Source organism: Panthera leo, chromosome D1, assembly GCF_018350215.1.
Source record: "Panthera leo isolate Ple1 chromosome D1, P.leo_Ple1_pat1.1, whole genome shotgun sequence".
NCBI classification, from domain to species: Eukaryota; Metazoa; Chordata; class Mammalia; order Carnivora; family Felidae; genus Panthera; species Panthera leo.
In genome coordinates, this window is record NC_056688.1 from 107,641,042 (window position 1) to 107,657,876 (window position 16,835).

General features: G+C 60.1%; 1 protein-coding gene across 1 annotated transcript in view; it reads right to left on the bottom strand.

Moving 5' to 3' along the window:
• NRXN2 (neurexin 2) overlaps window positions 1-16,835 on the bottom strand; it is a 79,973-nt gene that overhangs the window by 38,276 nt on the left and 24,862 nt on the right. The window contains exons 7-13 of the mRNA XM_042905340.1: window positions 14,919-15,305; window positions 14,537-14,740; window positions 6,908-7,027; window positions 6,158-6,539; window positions 5,361-5,551; window positions 3,556-3,729; window positions 3,042-3,161 (exon numbers count right to left, since the gene is read on the bottom strand). Coding sequence (XP_042761274.1) covers window positions 3,042-3,161; window positions 3,556-3,729; window positions 5,361-5,551; window positions 6,158-6,539; window positions 6,908-7,027; window positions 14,537-14,740; window positions 14,919-15,305 — 1,578 coding nt within the window. The remainder of the gene's footprint in view (window positions 1-3,041; window positions 3,162-3,555; window positions 3,730-5,360; window positions 5,552-6,157; window positions 6,540-6,907; window positions 7,028-14,536; window positions 14,741-14,918; window positions 15,306-16,835) is intronic.

Consider the following 16,835-nt stretch of genomic DNA (forward strand, 5'->3'; position numbering starts at 1 on the left):
CCCTCCTTCTAGCTTCCCTTCGTCCCTCATTTCGTATTCTGTTCTCCATTCTCTCCCCCACTTTTCTCTCTCTCATGGCAGAGATGGGTTCTCTCCTCTGATCTCTCCTGCCTTCCCAGAGCAGACTACTGAACTTTAAAGGGACACAGAGGTCCTGCACACCCCATGTTACAGACGGAGAAACTGAGGCCACAAGCTGGGAAAGGTTGTCCTGAATGAAGGTCAGACGTCTCCCCGCCCCAGTCTCTCCCCCACCAGACAACCCCAACGCTCTGAGGACACCCTGGCCATTCCCACCCTCCTCCCTCTCTTCCGGCTCTGGGCCCCTTCATGCCCGTGCTGTTCCCAGGGCCTTCACACTCAAGCAGGGTGAACTGAACAGGCCTCTCGGCCAGGTTCCTGCTTGACCTTGTGCAGCGGCTGGGCCCCAAGAAGACCAGCCATAGAGGGACAGCACGAACAAGACACAGAGCCGAACGTGGAGAATTGGAGGCACGATCCCAAGAGAAGAGGGAATTATGGTTTGGGAAGTAATGGCACAGCCCCCAGCCCCAGGTTCCTGCCCTGCCCTTCCGGGGCAGAGATCTCAGAAGGTCCCCCAGGGCCGGTATCGGGGGAAGCAGCAGGCAGAATCCCAGCAGCTGCCAGGTTGCACCCACCTTGTCTTGACCTCCACGGCTCTGCTCAGGCCTGCCACCAGACACAGACCAGTGCTCGGGGATGGTGATTCTTCCCAAGATATGCCCTGCTCCCCAGCCCCGAGTCTCCCTGCCTCCCGCCTTCCTGGAACCTGAAGAAGCGGTTCCAGCCTCTCTTCCCACCCTCGCTAAAAGATGACATAACTCCCTAAATTCCCAACAATCTCTATGCCCGCTTCCAGAAGGCTCCGGTATGTGCCAGTGTAGTAGTGACAGTGGGCAGCAGTATTTCTTGACCTTGATCCTTTGCATCCCAGGCAAGAAATGCCCACTATTAGGGGTGCCTGGGGGGCTCAGTCGGTTGAGCATCCGACTCCGGCTCAGGTCATGATCTCGCGGTTCGTGAGTTCGAGCCCCGCGTCGGGCTCTGTGCTGACAGCTCGGAGCCTGGAGCCTGCTTCCGGTTCTGTGTCTCCCTCTCTCTCTGCCTTCCCCCACCCCCCATTCACACTCTGACTTTGTCTCTGTCTGTCTGTCTCTCTCTCTTAAAAATAAATAAACATTAAAAAAATTAAAAAAAAAAAAAAAAAGAAATGCCCACTTTCAGCACCACCACCCGGGACTAAATGAACAGCAGGAGGTCATGGAGTCAGGAGCTCCCAGGTTCCAGCCGCACTCTATCCCCCCAGCACCCGAGAATTTAGGGCATGCAAGTGGCCTCGGTTTCCCCATCAGTTAAACAGGACGGCCGGTCTCCAGCCCACTGCCTTCACTGAGGAATAAATTAAAAGAGCTTTGTGAACTGCCAAACGCTAAACAACCAGTGGGGATTATTACTGTTAAGCATCGAAGTTACCACCGTCTCCAGATCTGTGCACAGTGAGTGAGCTGGATAGAAAGAGGCCCCGCCCTGTCTTTCTTCCCCGGGGAGCCAGGGCTCCAGTGTCCCTGAGCCCTGGGGGACATCGTCTGGGGGCTTTGGGAGGAACAGAGAGGAGCAGGTCAGACGAGGAAAACCCTGAAGACAGGATGGGAACAGGAAGCGGAGATCCTCAAGCCTGGGCCAGGCCTCAGAGCCCCCCAACAGTGCTGAGGAAGAGGGCAGGACATGCTTCCCACAGAGGAGGAAGAACCAAGATCTGCCCGAGAGCCCAGTCCCTGGAACTTGTAGGTGGATCCCGTAAGAGACTCAGGACTCGTGCCCGGATGACTACGGCTCCAAGACGTGGCAGGGAAGCAAAGGCACCGACCCCAGTTCTCAGCCCACATCTACTATTAACTACCCCCAGAAATCCACTGACCCCTCCAGGCCTCGGTCCCCATGTTTGTAAAATGAAAAAGCCCAGTCCTGAGTGGTGTGTGTGTGTGTGTGTGTGTGTGTGTGTGTGTGTGAGTGTGTGTGTATGTGTGTGTGTGTGTGTGTGTCTTTTCCCAGGCAGCTGACTGGCCACACCCCTGGTCTCTCCACAGGGCTACCCCGAAGGAAGACCATTCAGGTGATGCCTGAGAAGGCTGCCCTCTTCCTCGCTGCTGCCCGCAGGCCAGTCGTCCGAGAGAAACTCCGCAGCCCCCCTCAGATAGGAGTCTCCCTCTCTCCACTTCCTGCCCCAGCTGCCCTCCCTCTGCCAAGCCCTAACCCGCTGCTGGCCACCAAGCCCCGGTACCAGAAACTGCCGCTGACAGTGCCCTCTCTAGGGAGGGGCCTCAGACAATATGCAAGTTGGCAGACAGATGCCCAGACAGGGAGAAGAACGAGGCAAGGACGCTAAGGAGTGTCCTTGTGGCTCCAAGGGGACCACCTACAGCTGAGATTCTTGGCGGGGGGCGGGGGGAGTCGGGAACAGCATGACTGCTGTCTAGGGAAGCCAGCTGTCCAGCGGCCTGGCCTCCTGGGAATCTCCTGAGCCTGCCCCCTTGGGAGCGGGCCGACTCTGGGCAGGAAATTCGAGACTTCCGCTGCACTCTCCCGAGGGCACCGGAGGAAAGGGGGTGCAGGTCGACGCCTGCCCCCTGTCCTGAGCTATAGCAGGTACATCAAACCTGTTAAGACCATCACCAAAACCTCACAGGGAGAGCAACAGAGGCTGACATCTTTGGGTACAGGTGAAGGGGGCAGCGTCCAGCCAGCTCCGAGCAAAGGGAGGAGGCCGTCTTATCAGCAGATTGCCCCAGGGGCTCAGGCAGCAGCAATCCCGCCCAGGCCCCAAAGGAAAGACTCCAAGGGGTCGAGGGTTGAGGGTCGACAGCAGCCAGCAGCTCCCCTCCCCCCACTCCCCCGCCCCCCCCCCCCCCCCGTGCTCTAGGGACAAGAGGGGATAAGAAGGAAGCAAGCAGCACGGCTCTCAGAGACCCTCCCCGCAGTCCCTATGGCTGGGAAGGGGCCAGATCCCCCCGGGAACTCACGGTCATTGCAGACAGGGCCTCCGTAGGAAGTCATGGTGCAGTCACAGGTGAAGCCATCCCACTGCTGCAAGCAGACACCCTGGTTGGCACAGGACTCTTCGGTGCAGGTGGTGCTGGGGCCTGGAAGAGGCGGGAGGAAGCAACACCCCCCACTCAGCCAAGCCCCCTCCCTCCCCAGGAGGCGCGGAAGCTTCAGAGTCCGGTGAGAGGCCCCACTCTCAGTCCTGCCAGGACCAAAGGGCCAAAAACCGACAAGGGCGCGGGGGGTGGCCACGGGTGGGGAGGGGTGCTCAGGGTCGGCTGGGCTTGGCTTTGAACTGCGATAAGAGGCCAGGGTGAGAGGCAACGGGAAAAGTGAGTGACCCTTCACCCCCAGCACCCCTGCCCCAGGGCTGTGGGGACAGGCTCCCGCGAGGCCCGAGAAGCAAGGCCACTGTGCTGCCCCAGCGAAGCCCTGCGGCCGGCCCTCCTGCGGCCCGCAGAGTCACCCCCAACTCCTGCACCCGCCACTCACCGTCACAGCCCCTCTCCACCTGCCCGATGCGGTGCAGGGCGTCGGCGATGAGGTCTGGGAGGCGTCCGTTGAGGTCCACCGAGGCCAGGCAGCCCTGAAAGCCATCCCGGGAGGCCACCAGCTTGGGCAGGTTGCTGAACATGTTCTTGCTCAGACCGCCAATGTACAACTCCCCTGTAAAGGGAGAGGGGTCAAAGCCTGAATCCCGGTCCCCATCCCCCTTCCAGGATACCAGCATCTGCTCGTCAGGTCGTCCCAGACTCGGGCTTCCGTATAGAGATCCCACGACCCCCCCCCCTTCCTTCTTCCTTCTCCACTCTGCCATCTGTCTGCTCCCCTCCCCGAGAAGCCCAGATGCCCAGGGTGGGGTGCTTGGGGGATGGGGAGCAGCTGGGAGACCGGGCTCCATGCTCTCTCCCACACAGCTGATTTCCAGTTCCGGCCTGTAATCAGGGCCTTTCAGAGACGTGAGGGCCTGTCTGCGCCGCCCCCACCCTCTCCCCTCCCCCTATTCCCTGAGCTCCCTCAGGCCTCTCTCTCCTGAGTGCTCTAACCCAGCTCCCTTTCCCCAACAGTTAGGGCTGGGCCGTGACTGGGTGACTCCAGGAACTTCTCCTCGGGGGCATCCGATCCCACGCATCACTGCCCTGGCCGTATCGCGCCCAACTCCCCGGAAGACTTGGCCGGCCCAGGGCGCAAGCTTTTCAGCGAGACGGGGTCTTGGCCACTGGCTCGATGCAACACAAGACTAACCCAGACCACCCTTGGGTCCGCCAGCGCTTCGGATAATCTGTGACATGCTGCCCCCTTCTGGAAGCTGGGAGAATTGGCAGCACTAAGCCAAAAGATCTGGCCGGCACCTGACCCGGCAGAAGATCCCACTCTGCCTCCAGCTCACTTGGGGACCTCAGGCAAGCCTCCTAGCCTCCCGTTTTCTCCCATTTCCTCCTTCTCAAGGCGGGGGGTGACTTCACTGGTCTCTGAGGACCCTCCCAGACCCCAGACGATGTGAGTCACACGGACCACGCAGGGGTCTCCATGGGGCTGAGGGCTGCTTGGGGCAGATGAAGAAGGTCGCTCGTGTTGCCCCAGAGAGTTCTGGAGAAGCTGCAGGCCTCATCTTTGCTCTTGTCCCAACACCTTGACTCTAGGTTCCTCCTTCTTCCCTGTTCTCTCCAGCACCCCTTCCGGGGGCAGCCAATGACCACTTCAATAGCTACCTAAGGGCCCCTGGGGAATGTGTGACCCTGATGTGACACCGAGCCTCCCAGGGAAGCCTGGGTCCAGAAGAGTGCCCAGACAGAGCCTAGTAGATGCCCAGTGTATAGGACAGGCCACATGCAGGGACCCCGCAGCGGCTAACCCCCCCTCCCCTTATCAACCGTCCCCTCCCACCCACTCGGGGGGAGCTATCTGCCAGGACACTATGCTCCCCATTCTCTTTCCAGCCCTCAACCAAGGCAGGCCTCTCAATCTTGGGCAACCAAGAGGTCTTCAGAAGCCCTGGACTGCCCACCCCTAGCTCTAGAGTGAGGCCACCAAGCTCCCCGTGAGGCACATCCCATGGCCGGGCTTTCAGTGTTGAGGGCAGCCTCACGGGAGAGCTGAACAGAACTTTGACAGGAAAACGTCAGGCTGGACACAGAAAAGAAGAGGAAGGAGTTGGAAACCGTGGCCAGGAGAGGAGAGGGAGAATCACGTGAGTGACAGAGCACGCCAGCCGGTGTGGGGGAGGGAGGGTCTTGCTGGGGCCAAGGGGGCATCTGGGTCAGGGCCAGGCCTTCTCCACAGGCCCCAGGCCCCACCTTTGAGATCGAGGTTTCGGGCACCATTGGAGTGCTGCGTGACCGTGCGGGAGTCGATCTTGAGCGTGTGCACGTTGCCTGGGTCCCTGGACACCACCACGTTGTGCCACTGGTTGTCATTGACTGGCTTGTCTGAGTTCCCCTTCATCAAGGACGGGCCATTCCCCAGGTCAAACACGTAGTGGATGTACCTGCCCCGCGGTAGGGAGGAGACACTGGGTCAAGGCGGAGGCAATACTGGGAGGGCAGGGTAAGGAGGAGCTATGGCTTGCAGGGGTCCTGCGTGCCGCAGGAGGAGGGGATAGAGAGGGAGAGCCCACGGTGGAGGGACCCAGCCCAGTACAAGAGGACTCTGGTGTGAAGTCCCATCATGGGGACAACGTGGGGACAGAGGGCCACAGAGGAGCCGGCTCCCGTGACAGGCTCAGACGAGGAGCTGGTTGGGGGAGAGGTTTGTGGGGACAGCAGGGGCTCCTGGGGGCAGGGCACAGCTGCTCTAGGGTGGGGTCCCCTCAGGCAAGAGAGGCCATAGGGACAGGGCCCTGCCTCCCGCCTGCAGAAAGGACCCGCCTGAGCCAGGACAGTGAACGGCAAGGACACTGGCAAGGAAGGAACCGGGGAGTCACCGGGTTGGAAAAGGGGGTGCCACTCTTCCATCTTGGCGGGGGGCTGGGGACCTGAACCTCGAGCTGTGGTCTGAGGGGACTGGATATCTCAGCCAGTGGCGGGGGCCGTATCTCCGTCAGCAGGGGAAGGGGACCCCTCCCTCGCCGGCGGCGCAGGGCGCGGCAGCTCACCCCTTGACCAGCTCGATGACAATGAAGTCATTGCCGTTGCCCGAGTTGAACAGGAGGAGCCCGTCGGGGGCCGTGGTCTTGAACTGGAAGAAGAGGTGCATGGAAGCGTAGGCTTGGAGCGTGGCGAGCGCCAGGTAGCTGCTGCGACTCTTGAAGGTGACAGGATCGGCCACGATGGCCCGCAGGCCGAAGCGGGCGTTGAGCTCGCAGTAGGTGATGTCGCCGTCCTTGCACTGGTCCATGTAGGGCTGGCCGTTGAACACCAGCCCGCTCAGGTGCCCGATGAAGTTGGAGGGCACCACGGAGATGAAACGCCGCTCCGTCATGATGCCCGTCTCAATGTTGTGGAACTCTAGCCGCGTGTGGGCTCCCGCCATCTGTCCTGCTCGGGACCGGAGACAGAGATGAGGGAGGCAGGCTGGGGGGGGGGGGGGGGGGCGGGTTCTGGGGTTGGGCCCCAGGGTGCCAGGAGCCTCCCCTCCACACGAGGGCCACACCGGAGAGACATCGGCAGACACCCACGGTGGGGGTGCCGGCGGCCGCACGCCTCGCCGGCCCAGGGCTGACGGGCACCGGGGACAACGGCGTCCGGGCCCCCCGTGACATGCCACCCCTTGGGGAGAAACAGCAGCGGGGGCTTTGCCAGAATGCTGCCCGAGGAAGGGAAGCCAGGCGGTTGTCACCGAGAAGAACAGGGCCGTCCACAGGTCCCCAGAGGCGTATCCACCCCGCTGGGCTCAGCGCGCTCACCCTCCACGGTGACGTTGTCCACAGACAGCTGCAGGCTCTTGCCACGCCGCACCACCCTCACCGTGTGCCACTCGTTGTCATTGAGCTTGTGTCCCGCAAAGAGCGTCTCGGGGCCTTTACCTGCGGCACCAAGGGGGGAGTGAGCGCGGCGTTCCGGCTCGCTCGCCCGTGGCTCCCGGTCCCAGCCCAGGCGCACGGTCTCCCCCCCCACACGCACAGCTGCACACCTACGGCCTAAGGCACGTGGCCAGCTGTGCCACACGCACCCCCGCCCCCCGCACGCGGGGACACACGCTCACCCAGTCTTTCCACACCCAGTCAGAAATCCAGACAACACCCACTGCCTCTTTGCGCAACTCCCAAGGCCGTCCCTGGAACAGAATTGGATGCCAACGGTGCCTCTGGAGTCGTGCCCTGAGGCCCTGCACACAGCCGCCCGTACCTACAACCAGCGTTTTCTTCCCGAGTCTTCTCAGGAGCGTCAGCGCCAGCGTGTGTAGCCAGCAGTGAAATTCTCAGCATCGAGGCAGAGGCCTGTCCTTTTCAAACTCCCAGACCACCCCCGTGCCGCACGTGTGAGGGCGCGCCCGTGGCTTCGCTGCTGGCGGTGAAACCCTCACGCAGACACACAGCTCTCCACCCCCCGCCGCCTACAGAGGGACCCGGTGTGACCTTTCTGTACGCCTCTGGTTACCTCCACGCACCCGGACATGCGACCACACACACAGCACAACCGACCTGGCCAGAGAGGGGAACGCGTCTTAGGAATTATGACCCTTTATGCGAGGCAGGGATTCTCTGATTCCAGGTCTAAACCAAAACCTCTTCTTCTTTAGAAGGATGCTCGACTTTGCGGCACTCCCAGGGCTCCCGCCAGCGGGGCCGGGGCTCAACACGCACGCGCCCACAGGTACCGAACACACAGAGGTCGGACACGCTGGGCGCACACGGCCCCCTCTGCCGGTGTCTGCCGGGTTCCTGTGCTCTCTCGCACGACACCAGGGCACGCCATGCAGAAACACTCTCTCGGAGACCGCACTGAGCCCAGCACCCTGGGATGCTCGGAGATGCCCACACCTGCTCTCCTCCTCACCCCCAGCTGAGAGATTCACTGTCCCTTCTGAATGCGCCCCGGCGTGACGGGAACTCAGCGCCCCCCCCCCCCAACACAGGAGCTGTGGAGGGCTGAACGTTGAACCTCGAACCCCTGACCCTGCTCCCCACCCTCCTCTTCTTTCCTGCGTGCCTCGCCCGCCCCCTTGTGGCCGCCTCTGGCGATGCAGTGGAATATCCCGGCTCTTCTCCGGCTTCTTCCGGCCACAGGGAGGGGGGTCCTCCTGCCATAGGTGCACCCAAGTCTTTGCCCCACCCTCCCAGGGACTTGAGATGACAAGGCTCCCTGGCCTTCCTTTTCTCAGTGAGCATGCTGACCCAGGGCCCTCCACCAACGCCTCTTGGTTCACCTTGGCTTGGCCCGTTCTGCCCTCCACAGCCACACCACCCCCACCCGCCCTCATGCCTGCTCCCCTCCCACCACCCCCACACAAACCAGTGAGGAAGGCTCTCCTCCCCCCCACTCTCCCTCCCCAGATCCCAGTGTCCAGCATCCCAGGCCCCTGGGGGCTCGGCAGAAGAAGAGGGAAGCCACTTACTGGGTGCGCAGCCGACGCGCAGGCAGTCTGGGGGGGCCGTGGGGCGGGCAGAGGGGGAGGGGAGACAAAAAGGCAGAACAAGTTTTTTGTTTTCTTTTTTTTTACATCCTTCACAGGGAGGGGTGTCTGCGGGCGGGGGTTCCCCCCCAGGACCACTTTCCGGGGACCACGCGTGCCCAGGTGCCCTCTCCCCTTCCTCGGTCGGACCCCTGTCCCTCCTGCCCCCAAGAGGGCTCCAACCCTCCCCAGAACTGGGAGGCAGGGCAATCAGGTGATGGGAAGAGGGCTTGCCGCCTCCCGTCTTAGAGGGGCCCGGGGCCTCTCACGTCTGAGGGAGATGGCACCTTGGGAATCCCAGTCGTACAGGGGATCTTTGTGGGGCTGAGGGCTTGACCAACCCCACATCTCCACATCTCTCGGAGGGAGATGGGTGGGGAGGGCCAGATTCCCCGCATCCCCTGCTCTGGGACGACTCCCTGCTCAGAGCCCAAGTTGTGACACATCACTCCCCATGCCCCCCTGGGCTCTGAGCCAAATGGAGGGGTCTGCCCCAGGGCTCCCTACCCGTGGCCACACATCTCCCAAAGTCCCAGGGGGCCAGCACCACCCCCTACAGGAACCTTCCTTCTACCCTTCCTGATGGAGGATGCCAGGCTGCCACTGGGGAACAGGGCAATCTTTCACCCTGAAGAGGAACCAGAATCCATCTGTTTTCTCAGGGAGGGGCCAAGGCCTCACAGATGGGGCTCGTGAGGCCCCCAAAGTATGATTTCAGAGGACACCCAGCAAGTCAGAGGCGAGCAGGCACCACAGGCAAAGTCTGCCCCAGCCTCCGCATGGCTGTCCTATGACCCCAGGGTCAGGCGGCCCCACATGGTCAGAAAGCACACTGTCTATACAGAACTGTAGCCCAGGGCCCCGGACCTTGGGCCATCCCTCTGATGGGACACACGACCCACAACATGTCAGTTGGCCAGCCTCGCAAGGGGAACGGAGCACTAGGGTCCTATGAAATTGGGGCCTAGGGCCCTTGGGACACCTGCACCATGCCACCAGACCCAGATGAGCTGGGGCTGCAGAACGTCCTGCACCTGGAGGCAGAGGAGCTGGGTCCCAATTTCATTGTGTGGCTGTGGGCAAATCTCTTTTCTCTGAGTTTCATCTTTTCGCCTTGTGAGCCCAGAGCAAGAAAGAGGCGTTCAGTGGGCCGGCCCCTTGTCTTTCTGGGAATATCCTGGCATCCTATGGCTCCTCCCAGAACAGGCTCTGCCTGCACCCCTAGGCCCGGGACACAAAGGTGGCTGGGGGCATCTGGCATCCCTTGGGCCCCTGAAGGTTCCTGCAGTGGAGGTAAACAGGCTCCCCTGTGGCTCTGGGGGCATGGGCCCCTCGGGCAGTACGGCTGAGCTCCACACGCGTCGTCAACCGCAGCAGAAGAGTGGGGGGAGCAGCCGGGACCCTGAGCCACAGCCTGGCACCAAAGGAGGGAAGCAGCAGCAGGGGAAGGCGACAGAGCAGGTTCAAGGGGGAAGTCAGAAGGGACAGTGAGAGGAAGGAGGTCAAGAGGGTGCAGAGAGAAAAGAGGAAGGAAGGGGGAGCAGAGGGAAGCAGAAGCTAGATGGGGGATGGGGAGGGGAATGTCAGGGGGGAGGGTGGGAGGGTGCCAGGCCTGGAGTCAGGTCACGGGGGCTCTCTTTGGGCCAGCAGAGTCTTCACCAATGAAGGGTCCAAAAAAGAAAAAAAGGGGCTGGAAGGACAGGCCGATCCCCTATTGGGAAAAGCTCAGTTCTTCCCTTCCCTAGCAGGGGTGGGCGCCAGGAATGGGGGGTCCATCTGTCCAGAGAAGAGGTGTCAGCTCCAAGTCCCCACCCCCTGCAGTGACTCCACCCTCAGAAGCCCCACTGCAGTGGGGTTGGAGGAGAGCCGACACCCCGTGAGGATGGGCACCCCAGGAGGGGGCCGGCACCACCCCGGAGGCAAGCAGAAAGTGGGAGCGATGAGAAGCACCCACCTTCGTGCACACACCCGCCCAGAGCCCAGCTCAGGCGGCATTAGCTAGTGACCCGTGCAGGAAATGAACAGAAGTGACAGGTCTGCGCAGACTCACCAAAGTCCTGGCTGAACATAGAGACCAGGATGGGGGTGTGAGTGTGTAGGGAAACAAACAGGTGGGAAGAGGTCACCTGCATGTGAAGGAACCCAGGGTGAAGAAGCCAGGCTTCCCATCCCATACCCCCACCTGATCCCCTGCCCCACCCAGGCTCCACAGTTTGGAGACGGTGGGTCCAAGTCTCCCATGCAAGGAGCCTCAGGAGCCCATGGGCCAGAGGCTCATCTCAGAAGTGACATCACAGAGTGACAGAATGCAGTTCTTGTTCAGAGCAATCTCCCCGGCTTCCCAGCCTATGGAAGGTGCCTGTGAACTACTGAGAGCCCCGGGTGGGAACAAAACACCCTTCCGTGGCCTCAGGGATTGACGGACCTTGGAACGTAATGTCTATTCAGCCCGGCTTACACGAACAAGAGTTAGGCTTACTCTGTATGGCCTTGAGAGGGCAGAACTAGGTCCACAAGAGGGAATTTCAGAAGTTGACGCTAAGGAAGAATGACCCAGTGATTAGAATGGCCAGAAGAGGTGGGGAGCTCCTGACATGAATGGCATCTGAGCAGTGATGGAGGAACTAACAGGTAATTCACATATGGGGCGGGGGTGGAGCTGGCTGGAGGAGATAACTTTTAAGGGTTCCTCCAGCTTGGAGATTCTTCAGTTACAATACAGCCTTCACGTTAGCCTCACTGACAGCTGGGGCTGCAGGAGCACAGCTGGTGGAGGGCAACTCCAGGGAGGCGAGGGCGACAAGGGACAGGCTAGGTGGGGCAATGGCCCAAGAGGCCATACCAAGGGCAAAAGGACCGGGAACACAGGTCACACTGGAACAGGGTGAAGAATCCCGGGGACTCTAACATTCCCTGGGAACAGAAATCAAACCACCCTGCTCAGGGCCAGCAGACCTTAGGGTACTTGCTTGGGGTCTGCAGGCGTGGTGGAGGCCTAGGGACAGGACAGGAGACACAATCCAGTTTCTCTAGCATCCTCGGCCTGGAAGGAGGCAGCAGCTCCTTGTCAGCCTTTTCTGGCCCGGCAAACACCCTGCCTCCCGAAGCTGGCACTGAGTGCCTCCTCCCAGCTGTCCCACCAAGTGGTCACCGGCAGCCTTGGTTTCCTCTTTAGGACCCAGCCCCACGTCCAAGGCATTTCGCTGAGCCTCTGACAGGTTGCACAGATGCCTGCGTATGTCTGCCTTCCCTCCCTCCCTACAGGATGAGACTTTGCCGCGAGAGACCAAGCTTTGTGAGGCTTCTCTCTGCTCCCCGGGAGCGAGTCCAACCCTGGGATCAGAGCCTTGGTGTGGTTCCCTGCCTGCGAGGCCCCACAGGCCCTGGTAGCCAGCAGGATGGGGAAGCAGGGGCCGGACCGGGTCATGCAGTGTGGAAGCAAGCCCCCAGGCCTGGTTCTAAGCTTAGGTCTCTACTCCCATTAGATTTTCTTTCGAGAAGGGCTGGGTGAGTCTCTACACGTGTGGCTCGCATCTTTACGATGTCTTCACTCCCATTGTTCCATGGGAGCCTGAAAACCGCCACAGAAGGTAAGCAGAGCGAGGATCCTTAGCCTCATTCTACAGAAAGAAACAGACTCAGAAGAGAGAAATGACTTACCCAGCGGTCAAAGAGACTGGGCCCGAAACCCAGATCTCCTGGCCCCAGGCCCAGTGCTCTTCCCATCAGAGCCTGAGACTGAATGGCTGGGTGCAGATCACACAGCGGCCACACTCCTCCCTGCACACGCATCGCTGAGCATTGCGGACAGAGGCGCCTGCACCAAGCACTTGGTCACGGCTTGTCACGGGGCATAGTAGAGATAGCATCTCTGCACGTGGGACCCAGCACGGCCAGGGATGAGAGGCAGTGAAAGGTGAGAGCCAGTGGCATCCTGAGGGCCACCTGGTTCTCTGATTTCTAAGTACTTATGAGGCACAGACAGAAAAGTATGCCAGTGGGAAGGAGAGGGTAGAGCCTAAGGGCGAAGGTCCTGAGGGTCCGCCAGAGAACATGTTCCTGGCCAAGAACACCGCCTCCTGTCTAATATCAAGGAACCCAAGCTTCTTCCCCATGCACCTAAGACAGTTCAAGTAAGAAAGAGGCATCGGCCTGCCCTGCAGATAGAGGGCCAGAGACTTTCCCTGCCGGATCACTTCTGAGCACACAGAGCCATGAGCTTACTGCACAGAGGACACACCTCCTAGCCGAAGGAGTGGCCCGTGCTGGGTCTGGGTACACAGACCAGACCAGTCTGAGAACCCCAGGGCCGCTCATGGGGTCCTGGACTGGCACCTTCCTCCTGTGACCTTTTCAGAGGTGCTAGGGGACATGGTATGGACCATGGAATGTTGGCCAAAGCGTGTTTCCCTTCCCACGTCCCCCCTGCAGCACTGACACCCACCACCCGCTCTGGGGGCTGTGACGGTGGTCAGAAGCTGAGCTTCTTAAGTTCCCCAAGTCTGAGGCCCTTACTGCCTGCACACCTCCCTACCTCCTGCCCCCAACTTGCTCGGCAAATCCTTGTCCTATGGGTACCAAGGCCAAGTGGTCCAAAGGGGAAGAGGAAAGATGTGGTAAAAATGAACAAGGCAATGGGTCCCCAAAAGGCCACCCACCATCTGTCCCACAGATGGCCTAGAGATGAAAGTTAGGGTGAAATCCAGATATTTCAAAGCTCAAATCCTCTGTGTTCTCTCCAGTTGAGGACATAACAAGGAACCTTCATGGCCCGCATCTGCTTACGTGGCAGGCCCTTGGGTGCTATACGCCTTTGCGTTTAGAGAGGCTAGGGTGAAATGGACAGTTGTGAGTCCAGCCTGGATGGCTGAGGACCTCCAACTTCCAGTGTTCCCCTGACCGAAGCCCCACGACGGCGGGGTCCTGGTCTTCGTTGCTATTGTAACCCAGGTTCAGAATACAGTGGCACTTACTTCCCGTAAATAGGAGCTGAGTGAGTGCACCTGCTGTGTTTTTGTTTTTGTTTTTTTGCCCCAACTGGCCTGCTGGTGCCCCCCGCCCCCGCGCGGACACCCTGGGGACTGCCTGCGAAGCGGAGCTGATCTGGGCTCATCTGGGCAGGGGCAGAGACGGCGAGGGCCCCTGACGCCCTCCGCCCACCCCAGCTCTGTGAGAGGCAGTGGGGAGACGCTGTACTTTAGGGCAAATGACCTGGCGTTGAGTCTGGGCTCCGACCCCAGCCACTGCTGGCTTTATGACATTGGAGGAGACAGTATATGAATTCTACAGTCTATAAAACAGGCCTGGCACAGCCCATCAGGTGACCCTGTGGCTTCAAAGGGCAGCCCCGGGACGCAAACATGAAAGCAGACAAGGGAAGATCTGTCCCCAGGCGTCCAGTGTCACCTGCGCACACCTATGCACACAGACAGACACGGCTCTTCAAACGCAGAGCCCGTGAGAGAAGCTGTGTCCTCCTCAGCTCCAGATCTGCTGCTGCCCTGGGCTCAGCCTCAGCACCGCTAGGCACCCGCAAGTCCTTCCCAAATGAATGAACCAGCGAATGAGTAAGTGGGTGAGCCGACAGCCCAGAATGAGCGACGCTGTGACGCGTGTGTGCAGGACAGACGCCACCAAACCCAAATGAGCGCCCCCAGGAGGGCGGTGGTCGCGCCCAGACACACTTGGGCAGAGGGCACGGCCAGACTCGGGGTGCCCCCCATACACAGTGTTGCCAAGCACGGAGCATCCCCTACGCTGTGCACCCTTGCTGGGGATGAAGCTTTCAGGGGCTCTGGCTGAGGCCGGCCCCTCCCCACTTCCCACTCTTGGAGGTGCCACCACCAACTTCTCCAGACAGAGGGGGTGTGCTCAGAGGCAGGGACAGGGAAGGGGCCAGAACACAGGGCGGGGTGGTTACCGAGGTTGACAGTGAGCTTCATCTGGCCCCCGTCCAGCTCGAGGCGCAGGGTGTCGGCTGACTCCCTGGAGGTGGTGGCCATCATTAGCCCGTAGGCCCGCTGGGACATGAAGCGCAGGGACACATCCTCTGCCTCCGTGTGCATGGCGTTCGGCAGCATGATCTTCATGTACATGGAGCCATCGTAGCTCAGGACCGTGGCCTCTGCCCCAGAGGTAACGGAAGAGGGAAATCAGGGTACGGCCGAAGGCCAGTGGAGGGAGAGGGAAAACCAAGAGGATCGTTACAAGGACAGACCCAGGGCTGGCCTATGAGGGGCACCCCGAGGAGGAAGGGGCACAAGGAGGGGCAGCGGGGACCCCTGGAAGGAAAGCAACCTCACCTCTCTCACAGACCCGCCCCAGAAAGCCGGTCCCAATGCAGTCACAGACGAAGCGGTTCCAGCCCTCTCGACAGATGCCCCCGTTGCGGCAGGGGGCAGACGCACACTGCTTCAGTGTCTCCCGGGAGCAGAAGGGGGCGATGCCCACCGCCCCCTGAGCTTCGGCCAGGCCCCGAAGATCTCGGCTGCGCCCGTCTATGAAGAGGTCCCGCACACAGCCCACGTAGCCAGCCCGGAGCGCCGCCGTCCACACCTCCGGGGGCAGGGGCAGGTCCACCCGCCCCCCCTCAGGGAGACCGCCCAGGTACAGCTCGCTCTCCAGGTCCAGAATCTCACTCTCCCCAGTGGCCAAGAAGGGCGTGCTGCGGCTGTTCACCGAGATGGAGCCTAGGGATCGAGGGAGAGCGGGCCTCAGTGAGGAAAGCAGGATCGAGAGTCGCCGCGGGCCAGCAAGGGATCCCGACCCCCCACCCCGCACCCTGCAGCAGCCCTGGGCCAGAAGCTCAGCCTTCCTTGCTGCTGTGGATGCTACTCAACAAAGATTCTGAGTTCAGGAACTCAGGTGAGCCAGCCCCAGCCCAGCTGCAGGGTGCAGTGGGCCTCTGTCCAGACTCCTCCTTCTGTACCTGAGTGAGTCCTCAGAGGATATACAGGAGGTGGACATGCCCAAAGGGGCTAGATCATTCGAGGGTCATTACCCCGGCCCATCCCTTAGACCGGAAACCAGAGGCAGCGAACACTAAGGAGGCTGAGAGGTTTGAATCCAAAGCGTTTTCCCCCTACTTTAGTGACTGTATGTCAGGCACTTAGCACTTCATTCATGTCACCGAGTCGCAAGGTAACCCTATGAAATTGGCCCTTTATGACCCCGACCTGAAATGGCAGGTGAGGCTTAGGGAGATTGGGAGGCCTGCCCAAAGCACCACAGAGGGTGAGGAACGGAGCCAAAGTGCCAGCCAGGCAGTGGGACCACAGAGCCTGCACTGTCCAACCCTCTGCCTGGTGGGCAAGATGGGTAAGCAGATCCATCCTGGAGCCGGACACAGAACGACACCCAGGAGAGGGGATGCCAGGCACAGAGCTCCTACATACTAAGACTTCTTTGGAAGGAAAGGCTGGCTATCTTAGGAAAAAGATTTGGGATCAAGTAGGAGCTTCAAAACCTCTACTGAGATCTTAGGAAGCAGAACCCTATACATTAGAAAGTATTCTGTTTATAATTTTTTTCCGATGCTTTTTCCTTCCTCTCTCTTTTCTCAAGAAGAACTCTTCAAGAAATAAGTAGAGAAGAAAAGAAAAGAAAAGAAAAAAGAAAAGAAAAGAAAAGGAAAGAAAAAAGAAAAGGTCTAGCTATCTCCATAAGGTTAAAGAGAGGTAAGGAGGATTTGGTCTACATTAGGCACAGGGGTGTCACTAAGGAAACAGAATTAGTACCTCCTCTACAGACAGGACTCTATCTAAAGCATGGTCTCTTCTGCTCAAAACCTTTCCTGAACCAGAGAAGCCACTCCCCTGGGCCCCATTTAACATGGCCCTGGCTTGTTCTTCCCCGACAAGGTGTCAGATGCTCCAGGGTCTGGCTGCTACAACCCACCCTCCCACCAGCACCCACCCCCCCAATATGGCCCTCCAATCACCCGCATCTCTATTCATAGTAGATTCCCCAGATGCCTGCTCTACCCACCAGCTCCGGGGTCTCCTGGACACGGACGTTGCCCAGCGAGACTCTCAGTAAACGAACCAAATGTGGGAGAAGGAAGAGACAGGGAAAGGAAGAGGTGGGAAAAGAGTGTATAATGGAGAGTCAGCAAGAGGAAATTAAAGTGAGGACAAGCCTTGCTCCAAGATCCTTGCTCCAAAACATGGAAATGGGACAACCCAAGTGTCCATCGGCAGATAAATGGACAAACAAAATGT